We start from the raw sequence: 24,745 nt of genomic DNA on the forward strand, positions 1-24,745 counted from the left end.
TGCATGCTTTCAAATATATATTGGTATTGTAGTGGTGCTTTTCCTCCACCAATGCATCTTAATTAAGCTTCTTCAGAGACCCTCACCATAATTGCTCTTATTAACAGAACATCAATAAAGATTTCTGCAAAAGAGCTCAGTGTAGTTAGAACTTTCTATTTCCTGTTCCTCTGTCTTGCAAAAGCTAAGTTTAACTGTGGACTTGATGATGTTATTCCTGCTTTTGTGGTAAAATGTGTAAACCTCTGACTGTTCTAAAAAACAAGACAAAAAGCACTTTCTGAGAACTCAAAGGAAAAAAATTACTTTTATGTAGAATCTAGCAAAAATGTGAACCTCCAATCCCACACCCACCTCTGGGTGTAAAGTTCAAAGAATTTCTAGGCTCCTGGTCTGGAGAGCGTTAGGCAATAGCCCCTCTGGACCCTGCAGCCAATAAATCTGCTTCCTGCTAATTCCTCAGGTGCCAGCCTCAGCTGACCTACATCAGTATCTCACCTGAACTTCCCGCAAATTAGCACAGTCAGATTCACTTCGTGATTATGGCAAGACCACTTCATAAGGTTGATTGTTTCTCTTTATTTACCAATTTTGAAAATAATGAACTGTTTTCTTTGCATTGTCCACACATGAAAAATGAAGTTTTATCTTTTGGGTTAGGAGATATGTATTATAGTGAACTCAAGGTTTAAAAAGAATCATATGCTTTGTAATTCCTCTTTTAAAAGTATATATATTTTTTTACTTTTATGTTTTTACCAGGGCATTATAGTCACACATAATAGTGGGGTTCATTTTGACATCCATGTTTGCATGTAACATAATTTGCTCCACTTCAATATGTCTCCCTTTCCTCTTCCTCCCTCCCTGGTCTCCTTCCTCTACTGGTCTTCCCTCTAGTTATCTATTTTTTATTGGTGCATTAAAATTATACATAAAAATGGAATTCATTGTGATACATTCATATGTGCACATAATTTGGTTAATTTCATTCTGAAGTTCCTTCCCTTTTCCATCCTTCCTCCCTCCCCATCAATCCCCTTCCTTTTCTCCACTGTTCACCCTTCTGTTTTCATGCGGTCCCCCTTTTTTATTCCTTTTTTCTCTCTAGCTTCCACAAATGAGAGAAAACATTCAACTTTTGACTTTCTGAATCTGGTTTATTTCACTTAGCGTGATGTTTTCCAGTTCTGTCTATTTACTAGTAAATAACATAATTGCCTTCTTCTTTATGGCTGAGTAAAATTCAATTATGTAGATATACCACATTTTCTTTATACATTTGTCTGTTAATAGGCTTCTAGGCATGACTTGGCTATTGTGAATTGTAATTATTATTCTTATTAAGTTTCAAATACTTCCCCTCTGCGGCCAGTGAGCACCTCTTCATGGTAGCTCTTGAGTCTTTGTGACACTACCTTAGTCTGTCTTTCTGGTCTAAGAAGATCTTACAAATTTCACTATGAGCATTTCTTTATCCAGACATGACATTAGATTTTTTTTCTAATTAGGGTGGGTCAAGGAGAATGGTTTTTAAATACCACAATCTAAGTCATGGTCATATTCAGTGCTACTGGGTTGGTTTTTTAAGACTACTTAAAGAGAAATTGTGTGGTTCTTATTTTTCTTTAAAAAAAAAAAAAAGAGGGATATGACTCAAGTAGTAGTGCGCTTGCCTAGCATGCGTGAGGCACTGGGTTCGATCCTCAGCACCACATAAAAATAAAATAAAGATATTGTGTCCACCTAAAGCTAAAAAATAAAAATTTAAAAAAGAGAGAATTCTATGTGCTTGTGTGTTTGATCCACTTCTTCCCTCAATAGATTAATGACCACATACTCTATATGCTATTCTCTGCATGGCTCCCCCTCCCCATATAATATATATTGAAGATCACTTCAGAAGGAATGTATAGAAATTTCCTCATTCCTTTTTACAGATGCCTAGTGTTTCATCATGTGGGTGTATCATAGCTTATTCTTCACATCCCAGTTGATAGACATTTTGGTTTGTTAGAATCTTTTCCTATTATTATTACAATCATTTAATGAATTGCTTCATGTGTCTGTCTTTCTTTCTTTCTTTTTTTTGCTATAATATCTTTGTAATAGACCTCTAGAAAAGTGATTTCAGGTTCAGAAGGTAAATGGTAATTTTGTTAGAAATTGACAAATTCCTCTCTGTAGGTTAGTACTATTTTACAAGCCCAACAGCAGAGTATGCATATGTCTGTTGGCCCACATCCTTACCCATCTTTGTGGTATTTTTCTTTGCAAATCTGATAGATGAAACATGCTACATAATTATAGTTTTAGTTTGAATTTCTCTTGTGACTAATATTGAGCATATCTCCTCTTAATGTGCTTAATGTAATTTTCTATTTTTTACCTATAAAGTTACTCAAGCACTCTCTATATTAATTCTCTCCTACCTTTTGGATTTTAAGTCATATGGAGGTTTTTCCTACTCTCAGGTTATAGAAAAGTTGCCCATTTTTTCTTCTAGAACTTATGTTATTTCTTTTTTCAGGTGAATCTCTGATCCCTTTGGAATTTATCCTGGTATATAGAGTGAGAAAGGGCTTCAGTTTTATCTTTTTCATATGTTTAGTTATCTTGAAACCATTTACTGAAAAGTCCATCTTTTCCCTACTAATTTAAGATGTAACATTCACTGTATACTAAATTGCCATGTGCAGCTTTTAGGTGGTTTATTGAAACTATTCTGACGATCACAGGTCAGGATGAAAAGGTAAAATTTGGTAGGTAAGAGAATTATACTGATTTCTAAACCTTGAAAAATAGTTTCTTAGAGGACTTTTGATATGTAAGATTTATCTGAAATTTGTCTGTAAAAGTGTATCATGCATTTGTAACATATGTTTTCAGTAAATTCATTCTCTCCCTTTTTCCCCCAGCACCATGTATTTGTTTGGTGGTTTCAACAGTCTCCTCCTCAGTGACATCCTGGTATTCACCTCAGAACAATGTGAAGCACATCAGAGTGAAGCTGCTTGTGTGGCAGCAGGACCCGGTGTCCGCTGTGTGTGGGACACAGGGTCATCTCAGTGCATCTCCTGGGAGCTGGCAACTGAAGAACAAGCAGAAAAGTTAAAATCAGAATGTTTTCCCCAAACAAGTGAGTTTTTCCTCTACTTAGAATTTAATTAGAAATCTCATTTGATCAGAATTATGAAGACACTTAGCATTTGTACACTTCTTATGTTCACCTTATTATCTATACTAGTTTAGTAATAACTTGTGCAAAGCCTGTTTGAATATTGGTTTTTGAATATTGGTGTTTGAATATTGGTTTGTAAACATCTTTACATATGTCATGTAGCTCCTAGAAGCTGTCTGTGAATGATAGGGACACAACCTTCTTGGCATGCCATAGGCTTTATCCAGCAGCTCCAAGACCTGACTGTAGTTGGTCCAAGGCAGTGCTATCCAATGGAACTTGTTTTGATAATGGAAATATTGCATACATGCCCTGTTCTAGTCTGGTAGCTACTTAGCCACATGGGAATCTCAGACACTGGAAAGGTGGCTAGTGTGCCTGAGGAGCTGAATTTTTATTTAGCTCCTGGCTACCATATTGGATTGTGGAGGTCTGACATTAAGGATGAGAATAGGAAGGCCAACCTAGAAAAGCCTATTGTAGATAGATAAAAAATATAAATAAGTAAAGTTTGTAGATAGAGGAGTTGCCATCCTCACCAACTATTTTCTAGCTCTTTTAATTGGATACAGCAGTGAGAACAAGACAGACAGTTGCTGAGGATGAACAATGATCCCCACTTCTAGAAGCTCCCCTCATGTTTTCTAAGCTGTTTTCTTCACCTTGTCTGCTTAGCTTCTTGCCCTTTTGCTCTGACATGCAGTACAGAACAGCAGTGAAGAAATGTGTGAGAAAGTCCTTTCTAAATAAGAAGGATGTCTCTGCAAAATATTTGTTCACATCAGTTAATATGTTGACTGAATTCCATGGCTAGCAGGATGGGTGTTGCCATTATTGTGACCATTAAGATGGAGAGAGGCAGCTTGTATTCTCCTGGGATGCTCCAAATTAATCTTGCAGCAACATAAATCCTTAGTAAGAACACCCAGGCAACCAAGTTCATTGATGGAGAACAGAATTACCAGAACACTGTGGGATTAGTCATTTTCTCCTAAAAAGGATAAAATCAGTGCAACAGTTATTTTTAACCAAAATTTTAAATGTTCAAATTAAATGTGGGCAAGTGTACATGGGAAATAATGTTGAATTATCTTAGATGATTCAGTATGCGCCCATTTCCTGTCATCTCATGTGCAGTATCAACTCCCTGTTTCACTCCACTCTGTGCAGAGGTGGTCGTAATCCTTTGATGATGACAAGAGAAGGAAGAGCAACCTAAGGGGTATACTGCTGGGGCCTTTGAGAGGGTGGGCCACGGACCCTCCCATTTACTCTTTTTATTTTACATATTTTTTTAGTTGTAGATGGACACAATACCTTTATTTATTTACTTATTTATATTTTTTATGTGGTGCTGAGGATCGAACCCAGTGCCTCACACATGCTAGGCAAGTGCTCTACCACTGAGCCACCACCCCAATGCCCCTCCATTTACACTTTCTGGGTTTCACCATGTGCGGTGTCTAATAGGTGGTTCAGCAGATGAGGCAGCATGGTGGTGCAGCTTCTCTTTTCTGGGGTCAACAGGAAGTGCACCAGGTCTGCAGTCACCCCAGCGTTCTGCAGCTTGCATTGTGGAAATCAGTGCAGCATGACTCAGTTCACACTTGCCTTGGGGTCCAGGCACTGCCTGCTGCCTGTGCTCAAAATGAGCTTTGGTGTTTGTAACTGGAGGAATGGATTAGTCTCCTTTGTAATTTTTTTTGGCTCCTGGGCAGTTTCTGGTGTTTATTCTATTCTAGTTGGTTTTTCTTAGGAAAAAAATATTCAAATGCCCAGATCTTATTTCCATTCTTAGACTTGTTAAATGAACTTATTTTTGCTTTTTACTTCCTGTTTAATCTTTTTAAGTGAAAAACAGCGTTTCTTCAGATTGTCTCAAGTCTTATTTATTTGTTTTTGTTTGTTTGTTTTGGGGAGTTACTAAGGATTGAATTCAGGGGCACTTGACCGCTGAGCTACATCTCCAGCCCTATTTTGTATTTTATTTAGAGATAGGGTCTCACCAAGTTGCCTAGTGCCTCGCTTTTGCTGAGGCTGGCTTTGAAATCTTGATCCTCCTGTCTCAGCCTCCCAAGACTCTGGGATTACAGGCATATGCCACTGTGCCTGGCTCTAAGTCCTATTTAACCAGAACATCCCAATACATTTTCTTTCCAGTTTCAGACTTTATTTTCTTTCCCAGACATTGTTAGGGTTTTTTTTTTTTTTTTTAACCCATTTCAGATTGTGCTTAGTAGAAGCTGTCACAGTTGATGTTTCTTCTCTTCCTAGCCCTTGACCATGACAGATGTGACCAGCACATGGATTGTTACAGCTGCACGGCCAACACCAATGACTGCCACTGGTGCAATGACCATTGTGTCCCTATTCATCTCAGCTGCATGGAAGACCAGGTCAGGGGTCATCTCTCAAGGATTTCAGAGGATAAAAATATTCTAATTGTGTTTAGGTGTAGGTTGAATATATGGCATATATAATGGCCCATATTGGTTTGTTTTCAATATTTTTTCTTTTATTAATACATTATAATTATACATAATAGTTGGGCTGGATTTTTTTTTTAATGGATGTAGATTTGGATTTTTGTTTTAGATCAGGTTTTCTATTAGGAAAGGATGCTGAATACATCCTGATTCAAGGGTCTCGCTAGCCCCGGGAATTTGTGTGTGGTGATTTAAAAGAAGGTAGGACTGTGGTCTGGGGACTATGTCCCTGGGTGTAGCTATGTTGAAGTACCCGATCCTTAGTCTGAGGCTTGTGACAACGAGCTCACTCAATCTGTGTGAGTTCTTGGGAGAAGGTTTGGGCTTCAGGCAGGTGTGTCGTGGTCCATATTGAATTGGGGAATGGATAGGCTTTGCAAATTCTCCTTTATTTATGTTATATCTTGGCTCAGCATAATTTCGGTGCTCCCCGTAAATGGTTTTAAAAATTTAGGTTACACTAAGACCAAAGAAGATAAGATGACCCAGCCTTTATACTTTTGTCAGTTTATTGCTGTTTATAAGCAAACTTTAGACTGTAGGAGGCATTTGAAAAGCAGTGTGTTCCACAGCCCCATTTTACCAATGAGCAATTTGAGGGATGCTGTTTAAAAGAGTAGGCTGCTTCCTTGCCAGTTAAAGGCATTTTCTTGAGCAGAACATTCTACTACAGTGTTTCCACCACAGAGCTGTTCATCTGCATTTTATTTATCTCTTTATTTGAAGTTTGCATCCTCAATTAGATTTAGTCTTTACAACTATTGGTCACCACCATGAGTTATCTCTATGAATATGTTCTACTTTGAATATGTTCTACTTTCTAGATTTCCATTTCTACATATGAGAATTGCCCCAAGGATAACCCTAAGTACAGTTGTGTCAAGAAGACCAGCTATAGGAGCTGTGACCTGGACCAGAAGTGCCAGTGGGATCCCCAGAATCAAGAGTGCATCTCCCTGCCTGGTAAGCCTTGCTAGGCACCTGGGGAATGGGTCCAGAACTTTGTCTGCTCCCTGAATCTTACGCAGACTGGGTTGTAACCTAACAGCGAGGAGGGGCCTATTCTATCAATTCATCCCTATCACCAGTGTTTTGTTTTGTTTTGTTTTAAAGAGAGAGAGAGAATTTTTAATATTTAATTTTTAGTTTTCGGCGGACACAACATCTTTTGTTTGTATGTGGTGCTGAGGATCAAACCCGGGCTGCACGCATGCCAGGCGAGCGCACTACGCTTGAGCCACATCCCCAGCCCAAGTGTTTTGTTTTTGTTTTTTAACCTAAAATTCAAGTCTTAAGTATACACTCTGACTGTTCTTGACATAAAGTCTAGCATCATCTGCTCCTCTGGAGAATGAAATGATTCTGGGTTCATGTCGGTGAACCTGCTCCCTCTCTTGACACCCACCTGGCTGTGATAACCGGGACTAGAATTCTGTAGTCTCAGCTGCCAGATTTCTGGGCACTGTATGGAAGAGTGTTACTGAACATGGGGATTTGGTTGTTGGCACCTCTTGGGGGGCTTCTCTGAGCAGAGGGAGAGGCAGATTTCTGTGTTAGCAGCAACTCTGAGGTGACCGCCAGTCCTGAGTACCTGTTTATGGCATCCTGAGGTTTAAGGTGATGACTTTGGGGTGGCCATCCATGACTGAAACCCTGATATATTTGCTCCAACCAGATGTCCAGGAATGGGGAGTTTTGTGGCACTGTGTAACAGCTGAGACATAAGCAGGCCACTTGAGCTGGACCAGGGCCCTTTTGAGTGTCCTTTGGAGTAATGCAGTTCAGCTTGCAGAATGGGCTTCTTGTTTGTTTACTCTTGTTCTGAGTCTCAGACATTCATGTATAGCAAAACCCCTGAGGATCTTTCCAAAAGGCATGTTCTGGTACAGGCCTGGGGTGGGGCCCTAGAGTCTTCATTTTAACTTGTACACGATGATATGAAAACAGTGCAGCATTTGAAGACTTTAGATTTATTCATTCCCAAACTCATTTCCATGTTTGCTGTTCTGTACTCCACCTTTCCATTGTCACATTCATCTGTCTGCTCTCCGCTCAGGAGTTAGTCTTTCTAATTGTTCTTCTAAAAGATCTGCCACCAAGTATTGACACTAAATGGGTTTTCCTCCAAGTGACTAGAGAGTTGACTTCAGAATATACTTCATGAGATCCAATAAATAAGACTGACAAACTTATCTCTTGCATTCTGTGTCTGGAAGTGAATAATGTGTCTCTTGCCCTTGCCACATTCTTAATGAAGCACCTAGAATTCAATCTCAAGGATCATTTAGATGTTCAGGAACTTGAACTAGGTATATAGTAGTTTTGTGTAATTTCTAAAGCTGTTTTTTCTCTCCCCCTTTGTTAAAGAAAATATCTGTGGCGTTGGCTGGCATTTGGTTGGAAACTCGTGTTTGAAAATTACTACTGCCAAGGGGAATTATGACAATGCTAAACTGTACTGTAGGAACCACAATGCCTTTTTGGCTTCCCTTACAACCCAGAAGAAAGTGGAATTTGTCCTTAAGCAGCTGCAAATAATGCAGCCATCACAGAGCATGGTGAGTGAATCCTCAGAACTTAAGTGTCTCGTACCCACTTTTCTGCTAAGGGCATGACCACAGCTGGTGCATGGAAGGCTGTGGGTGAGGACGTGCTGGGAAGAGGAGGAAGGCCAGGATGCGTGGCGTAGTAGATGTGGCATTAAAGGAAGGTCAGTCTCTTCCTTTAATGGTTTTTACCTGACCTTGAAACTTTTAATACTTCATACATTTTCATAAGTCATATTTAGTATAACATGAAAAGTAATATGTAAGATGAACAGTGATGTGTGTGTGTTTGTGCACATAGTCTGGTGACATCACTAGATAATTCCATACCTATTTTATCTCTAGATTCTGCTGGAGTAGAGAGCAATGGGATTACAGCTAATTAGGTGTCATATTTAAACACTTATGTCCTTTAGATTTAAGGTATTATTTTAGTATATGTTGTCACCACCACTAAGACATTTATATCTGTTTGGGTCTTTCTAGACCTGGCAGCCCAACAAAAGAGGGCATCTTCTTATGAAGGGTTTCTGAGCTCAGAAAGGCTCACGTTTTCTTCACTGGTAGAGTCAGCTCTGCCCATCATGCTGGGATTTCAACTGGTGACTGTCAAGTCCACCTCTGCGGGAGACTACGTGGGTAAAAAGGCTCCACTATGCCAGCTGGCCACAGATGTACCTCTGTTCCCTCTCTCCTCTTCTTCAAGTGTTTTATCCCTAACAGGTTCTGGGTGGCACTTTTCAAAAACAGAACCCCACACTCTTATGAAAAGGCTAACAGATAAAACAACTAGTGTAATGTGCTCCCCATAGGTTAAACTCCAGATGTGGCCCAGTCTGTAGAGCCCAGTTGTGTATGAAAAAAGCAAGATAGGATAGAGGCTGTCTGGTAGAGCTGGGAAGAGGTAACTCTGAAGGTGGGAAGGAATGGATGGAAAGGGAAGAAGGACGGGCTCCCTGTGCGCTGATACCCTCCCATACAAGGCATAGAGTTTGAGGGAATCGCTCACTGAGTGAGCTGCAGATTAGCTTGTGTGGCTGGGGCAGGTTGGATGGGAGAAAGATGCTGTAGCTGGGCTTCAAGAAGGGCCCACAGCCAAATCCAGAGATACCTTGTCCACAATGCTAATGGCCCTGCATTTTATCAGGAAAGCAAAAAGACATTATGAAAAGACTTATAAAGTGTATCTGTTAAAAATATGTTTCTTTTTTAAAAACACACATTTAAAAGAAATTTAGAAAATGCTAATAAAAGAGTAAGAAAACAAATAATGTTTGTTAATACCACTAAAAACTCTTTTGGAATGTATTTATTTATTTCAGGTCTTTTAATAGTATATGTATTTTTCCTCTCAAAAATGAAAATACATTGTATATTTTGTTTTTCAACTGCAAAAATTACGAATACCTTTCATTTCTGGGTTCAAAATTATACTTAATTAAAAAAAAATTTTTAAAGCACAATGGCAAGGAAATTTTAGGAGAATAGGAGACAAAAACCATCCTAGGTGTTCACTGCTCTTTTATTCTTTATAAAATCCTGTACCAAATGAAGCAATAGATTTAAAAAGGCAGTAAACACTGTCTGATCTGGGGATAGACAGAGGATTATGATTCATCCTTTCAAAAGAAGGAAATACTGTCATTAGCAACCACACAGATGGATGTGGAGGATCTTACACTGAGCGAAATAAGCTGGTCCCAGAGAGATAAATACAACATGACCCTGCTTATATGTAGAATCAAAAAATGTCTAATTCACAGAAGCAAAGAGCACAATGGTGGTTTCCAGGCCTTGAGAAGTGGGGTGAGAAATGGGAACATGGTGATCAAAATGTCCAAAGCCTTTTTTTACATAAGATGAATAAGTTCTAGAGATCTAATATATGCTATAGTGATAATAGTTAAGTATCATATACTTAATATTTGTTCAGGACATAGATGTTACATGTTCTCACTACATACACATACATATGGTCCTGCAATAGTAAATATGAGAGGTGATGGATATCAGTTAGTTGATAGTGGCAACCATCACACAATGCTTAGCTTCTGATCTGAGGATAGACATATAACCAATATTTTATAAATGTTGGGGAAATGACTTCATGTGTGAATGGGCATTTAAACCCAGTGTGGGGTGATGACCATTTCTTCATAGCATTTATCACAGAGCTTAGAAATTTTGGAACTTGATTATCACTTTGGATGTAGATCTCTATGAAAATTTTGATACCTCTTGTCTCTAAGCTTTATATTTGTCCTTTGTAAAATGGCCCATATTAGAAGTGGTGATCTATACCAATGCCTGAGTTTAGGGTATAAGGAGGCTTTCCTGTACCTGTGGGTGTACCTAACTTAGTGGGTTTTATCAAGTAGCCTGTTTGGTCGAGACATTGGTTGTTTTCATAATTGTGTCTGTTTTGCCCACAGTCCAAGCTCACCTTAACCCCATGGGTTGACCTTCGGAAGAGCAACATGACCCACTGGTTCTGGGAAGATATGACTCCATTTACAAATAGTTTACTACAGTGGATGCCATCTGAGCCCAGCGATGCTGGGTTCTGTGGAATCTTGTCAGAACCCACTGTTCGGGGATTAAAGGCTGCAACCTGCATCAACCCCCTCAATGGCAGCATCTGTGAACGGCCTGATAAGGACACTGGTGATAGGCTCCAGGAAGTTTCAGAAAGGAGGCAGGTTAAGTATTGACATGCATAAAATGATCTTGAAAACAGATGGAGAGCTAATTTCAGGCATATTTCAAGCAATACCTAGAATTTTAAAAGCAGAAGGAAATAGTCTGTGGCTCTACGTTGAGCCATAAGCAAAGCCAAAAATAAAATGTTACACAAAGAACCTAATATTCTGACTAGCATTGTGATTGATTGGTTTGTTGAGCACAAAGAATGTTTAGAATTGCTCTGAAGGGCAAATATCTTGGTGGCAGAAAAATGCTGTGGAAGGAAAATAAAAACCAAAGATGAGAAAAGCAAGCAAGTCACCATAAGACAGTATTCAGGAAGCTAGTGTCAGTGAGGAGGAAAATGAGGAGAGGTCTGTGACAGGAGACAGAAGCCAGTTAGAACCATGTAAGAGCTGTGGCTGAGTACTGAACCATCAAATGTTTTGAGCAGTTTCTCAGTTTGCATGTTTCTGGGGGCTAAGTTTAGGCTCCATGGTGGCAGATACAGGGGCAGCCTCTGTAGCACACAGATGGGGGCTTAACAGTAATAGGTAGAGTTGTTGGTGATTTAGTTAAAATCCTGTTCAGTTTTTGGAAGGTACTGTATTTGAGGAATGCAGAAGTATAGAAGATAATCCATAGCATTGTAGAAGTTATCTTAAAACAAGGTTTCTAAATTGTAGGTGAGCTTTTCAGCCTTTTTGAATGCAGAATGCTTTGATGAATTTAATGACTGCTGTGATCCTACTTACACTCAAATTCATAAACATAGGGTTTTACATGTTCAGGTGGATTGTAAAATTCCTTCAGGGTCCCCTTATGTAAGACTCTGCTTTTGTTGAAAGATTCTCTTGTTCTTTCACCTTTGTCCTCAATGCTCTCTGAATAGAAGGTCCATTTCCTCCCCGAGTGTGTTAATACCTTGACTAAGTAGTACATGATGGCTCCAATATGATCTGTTTTCACTGTGTCATGTAGTGCCTGAATTGAGTTCATGGCACACTGTTGGGCTACAAACCAATATTTGAAATGGCTCTGACCTTAGCTGACATAATGGGAGGTCTTAAATGTCCCTCTTGGGTTTAATTCCCAGCAAACCACAGTGCCAAGCAATGCCGGACGCCGTGTGCCTTGCGGACTGCGTGTGGGGAGTGCACCAGCAGCAGCTCTGAGTGCATGTGGTGCAGCAACATGAAGCAGTGTGTGGACTCCAACGCCTACGTGGCCTCCTTCCCTTTCGGCCAGTGTATGGAGTGGTATACCATGAGCAGCTGCCCCGGTGAGTGCAAAAGGGAGTTCTGGCACTCTTGAGTGCCTGGCATTGGTGACAATTGTGTTGACAACTGTGGCATGGGGCAGTGTTCATAATCTTTGAACATTTTATGGGCTAGTTGGATTTGACCTTCTACTCAAGTCATCTAGTCCTGCATGATGAGAACCTGCATACAGAATTGAACAGTGATAAATGTAAATAAATCAAGTAAATCTAGGATAGATCACAGAATACAGAAATTAACTCTTCAACTTCACAGTTATATTATTCAATCTGTGTAATGTCTCTGCCTCCTACTTTCCTAATTTATAAAATAATTGCTCTCTGGTAGAGGCCCTCTGAGGTTCCTTTTGCCTTCACCATCCTGGGATTAAGAGAGGAAAGAGGGACCCCTCTGATGTGTTGGGCAAATTATTGAGCTCTTTAAATTCATTATCTCACTTAAAATGGTCACTCTAGAGTAGTAATTTGGATTTAAGTTAGTCTGTTAAAAAAAAAGGTTATTTAAAGATAATAACTTTAGTTCTACCTGATAGTGAATTGTTTACTGTTTGTTCTTTTAATAGCTGAAGATTGTTCAGGCTATTGCACCTGCAGTCATTGCTTGGAGCAGCCAGGCTGTGGCTGGTGTACTGATCCCAACAACACTGGGAAAGGGAAATGCATGGAGGGATCCTACAAAGGACCAGTGAAGATGCCTCCACAGGCCTCTGCTGGAACTGCCTATCCACAGCCCCTTCTGAATTCCAGCATGTGTCTGGAGGACAGCAGATACAACTGGTCTTTCATTCACTGTCCAGGTAAGATGCCTGCATATCCAAATTCAAGTTATTCATTACCTGTTTACAAAGAATACAAACTTGAAAGCTACACCATTCATATAAATTTCCTTTAAGTAAAAAATATCAGTAGCATCATTTTAGGAGAAAAGAGTTTCATTTAAAAAATATTTTTAAAATATTTTTTTTTGTTGTAGTTGGACACAATACTTTTATTTTATTTATTTATTTTTATGTGATGCTGAGGATCGAACCCAGCGCCTTGTGTGTGCTAGGTGAATGCTCTACCGCTAAGCCACAACCCCAGCCCTAAAAAATATTTTTAATGTGAACAAAAATATTGAGAACTTCACATGAGTTATTTTACAAACTTTTCTCATAAGATAATATATTCTTTATAAAAATGTTACAGATATATATGAAATAAAAACTAGAGTTTCTCCTTTTCTCTCCAATTCTTTATAAACAACTTAATATAGATATTTCCAGACATATTATTTTATATATTTTAAATTAAAGAATACTGTGCTCTAAGTAGGTACATCACATATATTGCTCTGCAATTTGTGTTTTACTTAAAAACACATCATGGTAATTGTTGGAAAAAAAGTAAAAATGAAATCTCCTGCCAATCCAGAAATTTATCTTCACAAATAAAAAACTGTTTTCTTTTTAAATAAGCATTAAGCCATACTATTACACATCACAGGCACTCTACCTAGTGAGATGAAAATATGGAGGGAAATTTTAAAATGACAAAGCATATGTAAGCAATTATATACATGACCTCAAAACAAACAATAACTTGTCGTCATGAACTTTAATTCTTCCTGTAGCTATGATTCCTGCACCATTTTTTAAAAGACTGTTTTGTTTTTACCATTGAATTTTCTTGGCACGTTTGTGGAAAATTAGTTTACTGTGAACAAAACAATTTGATAAAATTCCGTGCTCCTTCATGATAAAAACCCCGAATAAACTAAATATAGAAGGATTATACTTCAATATAATAAAGGTTTATAAGACATACCCATTGCCAACATCAAAATGAGTGGGGAAAAACTTCTCTAAAATCAGAAATGAGACAAGGGTGTCTACTCTTACCACTTTTATTCAATATGGTACTGGAAACTAGCCAGAACAATCAGATAAGAGAAAGAAAAGGAATACCAGTAGGAAAGAAGGAAGTCACATTATCCCTGTTTGCAGATGATGTGATTCTATATCTAGAAAACCCTAACAAATCTGTCAGAAGTCTCTTAGAACTGATTAATTCAGTAAAGTAACAGGATACAAAATCAAGGTACATAAATTGGTAGCTTTCCTATACACCAACACGGAACTTAGTGAGAAAGAAATTAGGAAAAAATGTCACTCACATAGTCTCAAACAACAACAACAACAACACAATACCTAGGAATAAACCTAACTAAGGAGGTAAAAGATCTCTACCATGAAAATTATAAAACATAGAAAAAAGAAATTAAAGAAAACCCCAGAAGATGGAAAGTCATTGTTGGAGGCCACGATCAAGTCAAGATGGCGCCTGGCAGTTTGCCAGGAGGAGTGGTTTGTGAGGCAATGCCACTGAGCCATCAAGATGGTGGGGAGTCCTTATTGGCTGATTGCTGTCTGTAGGGGAGCAATGCTATGATTGGATGATGCTGATTGAGTCATGCTTTATGTAAATCAGTTAGATATATATACCTCAGCTGTTCCGCAATAAAGCAGTTCCCACTTCAACCTTCAAGTTGCTTGTCACCTCCGGGTTATTTTGCCCAGCTGGACTGCGGCAAGTGGTGGCCCATACGGGGAACTCTGGGACTCTTGGGGGTAAGTGACAAGGTAAGCTGCCTGTCCCTAGAAATAGATAGGACGGGAGGAAAGCTGCTAGCCCCTGAGGAGCAGATAGGGCGAGAGGATGGATGGCCTTTTCAAGAAAATAGAAAAATTGATACAGTGTGTTTTTGTTTTGTTTTGTTTTGTTTTTGTTTCATTTTATCTTAGTGTGTTGTCTTTGTTATGGAAATATGGGATCAGAAGTTACTAAAATTCAAACCGAAAGGGTGTTAAGTAAATTGCTAAAGGAAGGAGGCACCCCAGTAAAACCAAGAACAGTTTGGGCATACGTTGATAAAAGCCCAGGAACTCTAGTCAGAAAGAGGAAGAAAGTTCAGAAAAGGAAGGACTATCAGGGAAGGAGTTACAACAAAAGGCTGCTACTAACCCCTTTTGTCACCAGAGGGTGCATGAAGCAGCGTGGTGCAGCGGCCGCCGTGTTCGTGAGCTGGTCGCGGCGCAGCAGGGACTTTCCAGCCGGCGGCGGCTGTGGCCACTGGCCCTTCCCCGCCCCCCCGCCATGGGGCTGCCTGGGGACCAGGATGCTGTGGCCAGTAGTGGAGGATGCGCCTGGCGCCCCTGAAGTTTGGCCATTTCCAATGCCAATAACTAATGAATCATCAGTTTTCCCTATAATACTACAAATGCTACCACAGGACTCCCTGCTATTCCTGTGGATACAAATGTTCAGAAAGGTCAAACTCCGCCCAAGATGCCCTGCCCCCAGTGTAAAAAGGGATTTCATTTGGCAAAAGGATTATAAGTCCAAATTTGATATTGAGGGGAAACAACCGGGGGGGGGGGCGGCGGGGGGGGGGAGCAACCCGCCATTCTCAAGCCTTCTGAGCTTTATAAATGCAGGGTTAGCAATATCTGAAATCCATAACAGCTGTTATCCAGAACTCCAGTTTAGCTATCCTTACATCTGCGACAATGGTTCTCCCACACCTGGAGGCTAATGAATAATGAGCACCATTGAGGCCTATTTCAAATGTAAAAAACCTGGCCACCGACATGGTCAGGTTGCTTGGAACGAGGTTCCGCCGCCGTTACTTAACTCCTGGATTTACATTTACTCCTAGATTTAATACCTTTTCAAATGAAACATTTAAAGGAAACAATTTTACTTATTAAAATCCTAGTCAAGCCATTACACCAGACCCATTTAATATTTGGTCATTTTGTGGATATCTCACCTGTAGGATTTATAAAAGGAGGATCGATGTTTAATGGGTCTTACAATTATACTAGTACTACGTTTGAGACCAATGTACAAATAAATAAGACTAAATATATAGATTTCAAACCTACACCTGTTTGTTTACTTTCACCTTTCCTTTTCATTATATCTAATAATTCTGTTCAGGATAATGTACTAAATTGTTCAGAAAATTGTTTTCTTAGTGCCTGCTGGAATGCTACACAATTTTCTTTAGCCATCATTGCCAGAATTCCTACCTTCATTCCAGTGCCAGTGAAGATAAAAATAGAAGAATTTCCAGTATTACTGAGAACCAAACGAGACTTCGGAATTACAGCTGCCATCATCACAGCTGTTGCTGTTTCTGCTGCTGCTGCTACAGCTTCTGCGATAACTATCACACAAACTGTACAAACGGCTGCATCAATAAATAATGTAACTCAACAAGTAGCACAAGCTTTACAAACACAAAACATTATTAATGATCATCTTAGAAATGGAATTCTGATGCTCGACCAAAGAGTCGATTTACTTCAAGAAGGAATAGACATATTAATGGATTCCTCTGTTTTAAGCTGCTTACGGAACTTGCCTGGACTGTGTGTCACTTCTATGCATTATGATAATATTTCTCGAGCAGAAAATCTTTCCAGACAACTAGGAGCCATGCTTAATGGCACATGGAATGTAAAGTTTCAAAATTTAACTAATCTATTGAGACAACAAATTGTAACTCTTAATAGTACCAGGGTATCTTTGTCAACGGTGTCATTGGTGGTACAATTTTTCCAAGGGTTTCTCTCTTGGAGTCATCAATGGCTTAGTATCGTGGCATTTTGTATTCTCCTCCTTCTGCTTGTGGCAGGTTGTTTATGGTGTTTGTGTAGATTATACAGATCCACAAGTATGGCTAAATATGTTGGGCCGGTAGCCAAAGGTGGGTAAGATCCAATTACAATGGTACCAACCTAAACCAGGAGGCTGACGATTTGAGGTCAGACCATCCAATGATGGGTAAGAACCATATGTAGTATTAGACAACCCAAGATAGGCACGGTCCCTAAACCACATACTTGTTGTTGAATAAAACAAAAAGGGGGAGATGTTGGAGGCCACGACTAAGATGGTGCCTGGCAGTTTGCCAGGAGGAGTAGCTTGTGAGGCAACGCCACCGAGCCATCAAGATGGTAGGGACTCCTTATTGGCTGATTGCTGTGTCTGTAGGGGAGCGATGCTATGATTGGATGATGCTGATTGAGTCGTGCTTTATGTAAATCAGATATATATATACCTCAGCTGTTCTGCAATAAAGAAGTTCCCACTTCAACCTTCACAGTTGCTTGTCACCTCTCGGTTATTTTGCCCAGCTGGACTGCGGCAAGTCATCCCATGTTCATGGATTGGGAGAATTAATATTGTTAAAATGGCCATGCTATGGAAAACCATCTACGGATTCAATACAATCCCCATTAAAATGACATTCATTTGATAAAATGGACAAAACAATCATAAAATTCATATGGAAACATAAGGCTTAGAACTGCCGGGAGCAAAAGTAACAGCATGGGAGACTTCTGCCACCACGCCACCAGCAGTTCTTAGCTCAGCCCCAGTCCCAAAGCTGGCACTGGCAGCCTAGGCATCTGTGTGCACATTCATTACTTGCTAGACCCCAGGAGCCTCTCCAGGGTTATGAACATGCATGGCGTGAGGCCTGATGACCTGATAAATATGCAGCACTACAATCTCCTCTGCTGGCCCATGCACTACCAGATGAAATACCACTTCTACCAAGGCCTCTCCTGGCCCCAGCTCTCTTACATTGCTGAGGATGAGAATGGAAGATTGTGGGGTATGTTCTGGCCACAATGGAAGAGGACTCAGATGATGTGCTCCATGGACATACCACCTTGCTGGCTGTGAAGCAGTCCCACCAGCGCCTTGGCCTGGCTCTGAGGCTAACACACGAGGCTTCTCAAGCTATGGTAGAGAACTTCAGTGCCAAATATGTCCCCTGGGCCATCCTGTACCTCTATTCCAAGACTTTCAACTATCAGACAGCAAAGTGGAGCCCAAATACTCTGCAGGTAGGGAAGATGCATATTCAATGATGCAGGACCTCACCCAATGACTGATGAGCTGAGGTGGCACCTGGAGCTGAAGGAAAAGGCAGACACAGAGTACCAGGTCCATAGAGAACAAGGTGGAGAGCAAAGGCAATTCACTTCCAAGCTCAGGAGAGGCCTGTCTTGAGAAGCGCCTGGCTGCTGAGGATAGTGGTGGGGACAGCAAGGACCTCAGTGAGGTCAGCTAGACCTCAGAGAGCACAGTTGTTGAGGACAGCTCAGAGGCCTCTGACTCGGCCTCTTAGAACCTGCTCCATCCCAGCCTCACCCACAAACTTTCACAATAAACCTCAGCCATGGCCTTGGGGGAAAAGAAAAAAAAGAAAACAGTGTCAAAGGTATCATAATACCTGGATAAAAATATATTAGAGTCATTGTAACACAAACAGCTTGATATCCACATAAAAATAAGACACATAGTTCTATAGACCATGTGTCTACAGCCACCTGACCTTAGCAAAGGAGCCAAAAATATACATTGGAGAGAAGACTCTTCAGCAAGAGGTATTGGGAAAACTGGTTTTCCACCTTAGAAGATTGAAACCACATCCCTATCTCTGAACCTGCACAAAGATCTACTCAAAATGGATCAAAGAACTTTATGTAAGACCTGAAACTTTAAGAGTACCAGAGGAAAACATATGGGAAACACTTCAAGAGATAGGTATAGGCAGCAATTTCCTGAATAGGTCTCTAGTAGCTCCAGATAATAACAAGAATTGACAGATTAGATGATATCAAAATAAAAAGCTTCATACAGCAAGGGAAACAATCAACAGAGCAAGGAGACAGCCTATGGAATGGGAGAAAATCTTTGCCAGTTCTTCATCTGACAGAGGATTAATAATAATTAAAGAACTCAGGGAAATTGAACAACAACAAAAAAGCCCTCACATAATTCTTTTGCCCATCACATAAGAAATGGGCAAAAGAACCGAAGAGACACTTCTCAAAAGAAGTACAAATGGGAGTAGGGATCCAACATGGCGGCGAGAGGGGAGGCAGCGCTTTCAGTACCTCCTCAACAACGGGGTCAGAGAGACGCATGGATACGCTTAGATTCGACCTGCTGAGAAACTCCTAGCAAAATTCCACTAAAGAGAGACCGGCCGGGAATCGGTAGGATTTTTGGAGGTGACAGTTTGCGCTAGACGAGTGAATCTCCGCCACGCAGTGCAGAGGTCCAGACCTGCCAGCCGCTGCCAGCGCGACTAGGCGACTGTCGGCTGCCTGCACCGGCCCCCGCGTCAGGGCGGATAGCCTCCGAGACGCAGCACAGCAGGAGCGGTGCAGGGACTCTAGGAAGAGGTCTCTCGCCAAGCCTTCATGAAATAGCGAACCGGGAGCTGAAACCAACCAGAGACAGACCAGTCCCACCCCTCTCTTCGGACACTCCGGCAAGGAGCCTGGGGCCCGCCATAGCAGAGAGGTGACATCACCAGAGTTCCGCCGACAGAATTCCTTCCCAGCGGAATCCACGTTAGCAGGTGTGTGACTCCCACCCCCTCCAGATACAAGCAGCCAGGAAACCTCGGGAATCTCTCCGGGGGCGTGTCTGTAGGGAAGCAGAGGGGATTCCAGATCCCCACCTCCCCTTAACACCAGCAGCGACACCCAAGATCTTAGCCGCCAGTTTCTGGGGGCGTGCCCACCAAAGGGGTCCGGAAAAACTAAACTGTTGGTTCCCAGATCACCCCACCACAGCACTGGGGCTTAGATGAATGACAGAGGGGGTGTTCATCGTTCGGGATATAGGACACGCGGTGGGGCTGCAAGTGTAATCAGATCCTTGGGGAACCACCTCCGGTGAACAGGACCTGGCTGGCTGGCTGGGAGGAGGAACAGGGGGAGGGGCCGGATAAGTGAAAGGGCTCTGGACTAACAGGATTGAGAGACTCCCAGGAGCCACCTTACAGGGATTTCTGTCAGCACATAGAGGGCAGAAGCTCGGCTCAGAGGGCACAGCTCCACCTATTGGAAGAGAAGAAAATGGGATTCAGCCATAGAACAGGGGATGCCAGCATGACAGAGATCTGATGTCATCGGAGAGTGGCCGAGGAGAGAACTTCATCGGTGCCAGTGGCGACGGAAACAGTTGGTCCCCTGGTAGGGAGGGTGAGTCACAGATACCCGAGTCTCTCTCGCTTTGTCGTTGAGCCAGAGGGGAGGAGCGGGGCCGCCGCCCGCGCCCGCAAGGTAGGCAGGCCTGCGACCAACCTGCAGATCAGGCCCAGCGGTCTGCAGGCGTGGTAGGAGGGGCAGGGCAGAGCCGCCGCCCGCGCTGGCAAGGTAAGCAGACCTGCGACAGACCGGCGGATCAGGCCCAGCGGCCTGCCAGCGTGGTACACACTTCACCCCAACTGGAGTAGGGGCAGAGCACAGCCTTCGCCCGCGCCCAGATCAGGCCCAGCGGCCCGCCTGTGTGGTGGTCAAGTGACCCCAATTGGAGTGGGGGCGGAGCGGAACTGCCACCCATGCCCGCAAGGTGGGCAGACCGGCGACCAACCTGCAGATCAGGCCTAGCGGTCCCCGGGTGTGGTAGGAGGGGCAGGGCAGAGCCTTCGCCCCCACCTGCAAGGTAGGCAGACCTGCGACAGAACGGCGGATCAGGCCCAGGGGTCCGCGGGCATGGTAGACACCTCACACCAATTGGAAGAGGGGCAGAGCAGAGCCCCCGCCCACACCTGCAAGGGAGACTTTTCAACTATACAAGAGCAATATAAATATATAGGGGGGGAAAAAATTTCAAAAACACAACAGTTTCACCAAGAAGAAAGAAACGCAAGCAGTATGAAAAGACAAGGAAAGAAAGGACTACAAGCAATGCAGGTCAACTCAACTTTAGAAGAGGTAACAGCTGCAGCAGATGGAATGTCAGATAAAGAATTCAGGATATATATGCTTCAGATGATCTGGAGTATCAAGGAAGACATTAGACAGCAAAATCAGACAATGAAAGATCACTTCGACAAGGAATTACACAAACAAATCCAGGAAGCAAAGGATCAACTATACAGGGAGATAGAGGTTATAAAAAACAAACAAACAGAAATCCTAGAAATGCAGGAAGCAATAAACCAACTTAAAAACTCAATGGAGAATACTACCAGCAGAGTAGAACACTTAGAAGATAGAACATCAGACAATGAAGACAAAGTATTTCAACTTGAAAAGAACATAGACGGCTCAGCAAGACTGTTAAGAAACCATGAGCAGAACATCCAAGAAATATGGGATAACATTAAGAGACCAAACTTAAGAGTCATTGGGATACAGGAAGGTATAGAACTCCATACCAAAGGAATGAGCAATTTATTCAATGAAATAATACGAGAAAACTTCCCAGACTTGAAGAATGAGACAGAATCCCAAATTCTAGAAGCCTACAGGACGCCGAATGTGCAAAATTATAAGAGATCCACACCTAGACACATTATAATGAAGATGCCCAACATACAGAATAAGGAGAGAATTTTAAAAGCTACAAGAGAAAGGAAGCAGATTACATTTAGGGGTAAGCCAATCAGGATAACAGCTGATCTTTCAACACAGACTCTGAAAGCTAGAAGATCCTGGAATAACATATTTCAAACACTGAAAGAAAATGGGTTCCAACCAAGAATTGTGTATCCAGCGAAATTAAGCTTCAGGATGGAAGATGAAATTAAAACCTTCCACGACAAACAAAAGTTAAAAGAATATGCAGCTAGAAAACCATCTCTTCAAAACATCCTCGGCAAAACATTACAGGAAGAGGAAATGGAAAATAACAATGAAAACCAACAGTGGGAGGTAGGACAGTAAAGGGGGGGGAATAATCATAGAGGAAAACAAACCATGTTTAGTAACATAAATAAACAAATATGGCTGGAACAACAACCCATATCTCAATAATAACCCTAAATGTTAATGGCTTAAACTCACCAATTAAGAGACACAGGCTAGTAGAATGGATCACAAAACAAGACCCAACAATATGCTGCCTACAGGAGACGCATTTGATAGGAAAAGACATACATAGGCTGAAGGTGAAAGGTTGGGAAAAATCATATCACTCATATGGACTTCGGAAACAAGCAGGAGTGTCCATAATCATATCAAATAAAATAGATTTCAAGCCAAAGTTAATCAAAAGGGATAAAGAGGGACACTACATACTGCTTAAGGGAACCATACACCAACAAGACATAACAATCATAAATATATATGCCCCAAACAATGGTGCAGCTATGTTCATCAAACAAACTCTTCACAAGTTCAAGAGTCTAATAGACCACCATACAATAATCATGGGAGACTTCAACACACCTCTCTCGCCACTGGACAGATCTTCCAAACAAAAGTTGAATAAGGAAACTATAGAACTCAATAACACAATTAATAACCTAGACTTAATTGACATATATAGAATATACCACCCAACATCAAGCAGTTACACTTTTTTCTCAGCATCACATGGATCCTTCTCAAAAATAGATCATATATTATGTCACAGGGCAACTCTTAGACAATATAAAGGAGTAGAGATAATACCATGCATCCTATCTGATCATAATGGAATGAAACTGAAAATCAACGATAAAAGAAGGAAGGAAAAAGCATACATCACTTGGAGAATGAACAATAGGTTACTGAATGATCAATGGGTTATAGAAGACATCAAGGAGGAAATTAAAAAATTCTTAGAGATTAATGAAAACACAGACACAACATATCGGAATCTATGGGACACATTGAAAGCAGTTCTAAGAGGAAAATTCATTGCTTGGAGTTCATTCCTTAAAAAAAGAAAAAACCAACAAATAAATGATCTCATACTTCATCTCAAAATCCTAGAAAAAGAAGAGCAAAACAACAGCAAAAGAAGTAGAAGGCAAGAAATAATTAAAATCAGAGCTGAAATTAATGAAATCGAAACAAAAGAAACAATTGAAAAAATTGACAAAACTAAAAGTTGGTTCTTTGAAAAAATAAACAAAATCGACAGACCCTTAGCCATGCTAGCGAAGAGAAGAAGAGAGAGAACTCAAATTACTAGCATACGGGATGAAAAAGGCAATATCACAACAGACACTTCAGAAATACAGAAGATAATCAAAAATTATTTTGAATCCTTATACTCCAATAAATTAGAAGATAGTGAAGGCATAGATAAATTTCTTAAGTCATATGATCTGCCCAGATTGAGTCAGGAGGATATAGACAACCTAAACAGACCAATATCAATCGAGGAAATAGAAGAAACCATCAAAAGACTACCAACTAAGAAAAGCCCAGGACCGGATGGGTATACAGCAGAATTTTACAAAACCTTTAAAGAGGAACTAATACCAATACTTTTCAAGCTACTTCAGGAAATAGAAAAAGAGGGAGAACTTCCAAATTCATTCTATGAGGCCAAAATCACCCTGATACCTAAACCAGACAAAGACACTTCAAAGAAAGAAAACTTCAGACCAATATCTCTAATGAACCTAGATGCAAAAATCCTCAATAAAATTCTGGGGAATCGGATACAAAAACATATCAAAAAAATTGTGCACCATGATCAAGTAGGATTCATCCCTGGGATGCAAGGCTGGTTCAATATACGGAAATCAATAAATGTTATTCACCACATCAATAGACTTAAAAATAAGAACCATATGATCACCTCAATAGATGCGGAAAAAGCATTCGACAAAGTACAGCATCCCTTTATGTTCAAAACTCTAGAAAAACTAGGGATAACAGGAACATACCTCAATATTGTAAAAGCAATCTATGCTAAGCCTCAGGCTAGCATCATTCTGAATGGAGAAAAATTGAAGGCATTCCCTCTAAAATCTGGAACAAGACAGGGATGCCCTCTTTCACCACTTCTGTTCAACATAGTTCTCGAAACGCTGGCCAGAGCAATTAGACAGACGAAAGAAATTAAAGGCATAAAAATAGGAAAAGAAGAACTTAAATTATCACTATTTGCAGATGATATGATTCTATACCTAGCAGACCCAAAAGGCTCTACAAAGAAACTATTAGAGCTAATAAATGAATTCAGCAAAGTGGCAGGATATAAAATCAACATGCATAAATCAAAGGCATTCCTGTATATCAGCGACAAATCCTCTGAAATGGAAATGAGGACAACCACTCCATTCACAATATCTTCAAAAAAAATAAAATACTTGGGAATCAACCTAACAAAAGAGGTGAAAGACTTATACAATGAAAACTACAGAACCCTAAAGAGAGAAATAGAAGAAGATCTTAGAAGATGGAAAAATATACCCTGTTCATGGATAGGCAAAACTAACATCATCAAAAGGGTGATATTACCAAAAGTTCTCTATAGGTTTAATGCAATGCCAATCAAAATCCCAACGGCATTTCTTGTAGAAATAGAGAAAGCAATCATGAAATTCATATGGAAAAATAAAAGACCCAGAATAGCAAAAACAATGCTAAGCAGGAAGTGTGAATCAGGCGGTATAGCGATACCAGACTTCAAACTATACTACAGAGCAATAGTAACAAAAACAGCATGGTACTGGTACCAAAACAGGCGGGTGGACCAATGGTACAGAATAGAGGACACAGAAACCAATCCACAAAACTACAACTATCTTATATTTGATAAAGGGGCTAAA

At 40.7% G+C, this 24,745-nt stretch overlaps 1 protein-coding gene and 1 pseudogene across 1 annotated transcript in view; both read left to right on the forward strand.

Moving 5' to 3' along the window:
- Positions 1-24,745, forward strand: part of LOC124085356 (attractin-like) — an 83,381-nt gene that overhangs the window by 40,297 nt on the left and 18,339 nt on the right. Inside the window, 7 exon segments of the mRNA XM_058575329.1 lie at positions 2,919-3,139; positions 5,456-5,577; positions 6,492-6,630; positions 8,035-8,225; positions 10,646-10,877; positions 11,992-12,177; positions 12,738-12,971. Of these exon segments, the coding sequence (XP_058431312.1) occupies positions 2,919-3,139; positions 5,456-5,577; positions 6,492-6,630; positions 8,035-8,225; positions 10,646-10,877; positions 11,992-12,177; positions 12,738-12,971 (1,325 nt within the window).
- On the forward strand, positions 17,394-19,299 carry LOC124085875 (N-alpha-acetyltransferase 10-like; annotated as a pseudogene).

This window comes from Marmota monax, unplaced genomic scaffold (assembly GCF_021218885.2).
Source record: "Marmota monax isolate L192 unplaced genomic scaffold, Marmota_monax_Labrador192_F-V1.1 WCK01_AAM20220418_F8-fsc00014, whole genome shotgun sequence".
NCBI lineage: Eukaryota > Metazoa > Chordata > Mammalia > Rodentia > Sciuridae > Marmota > Marmota monax.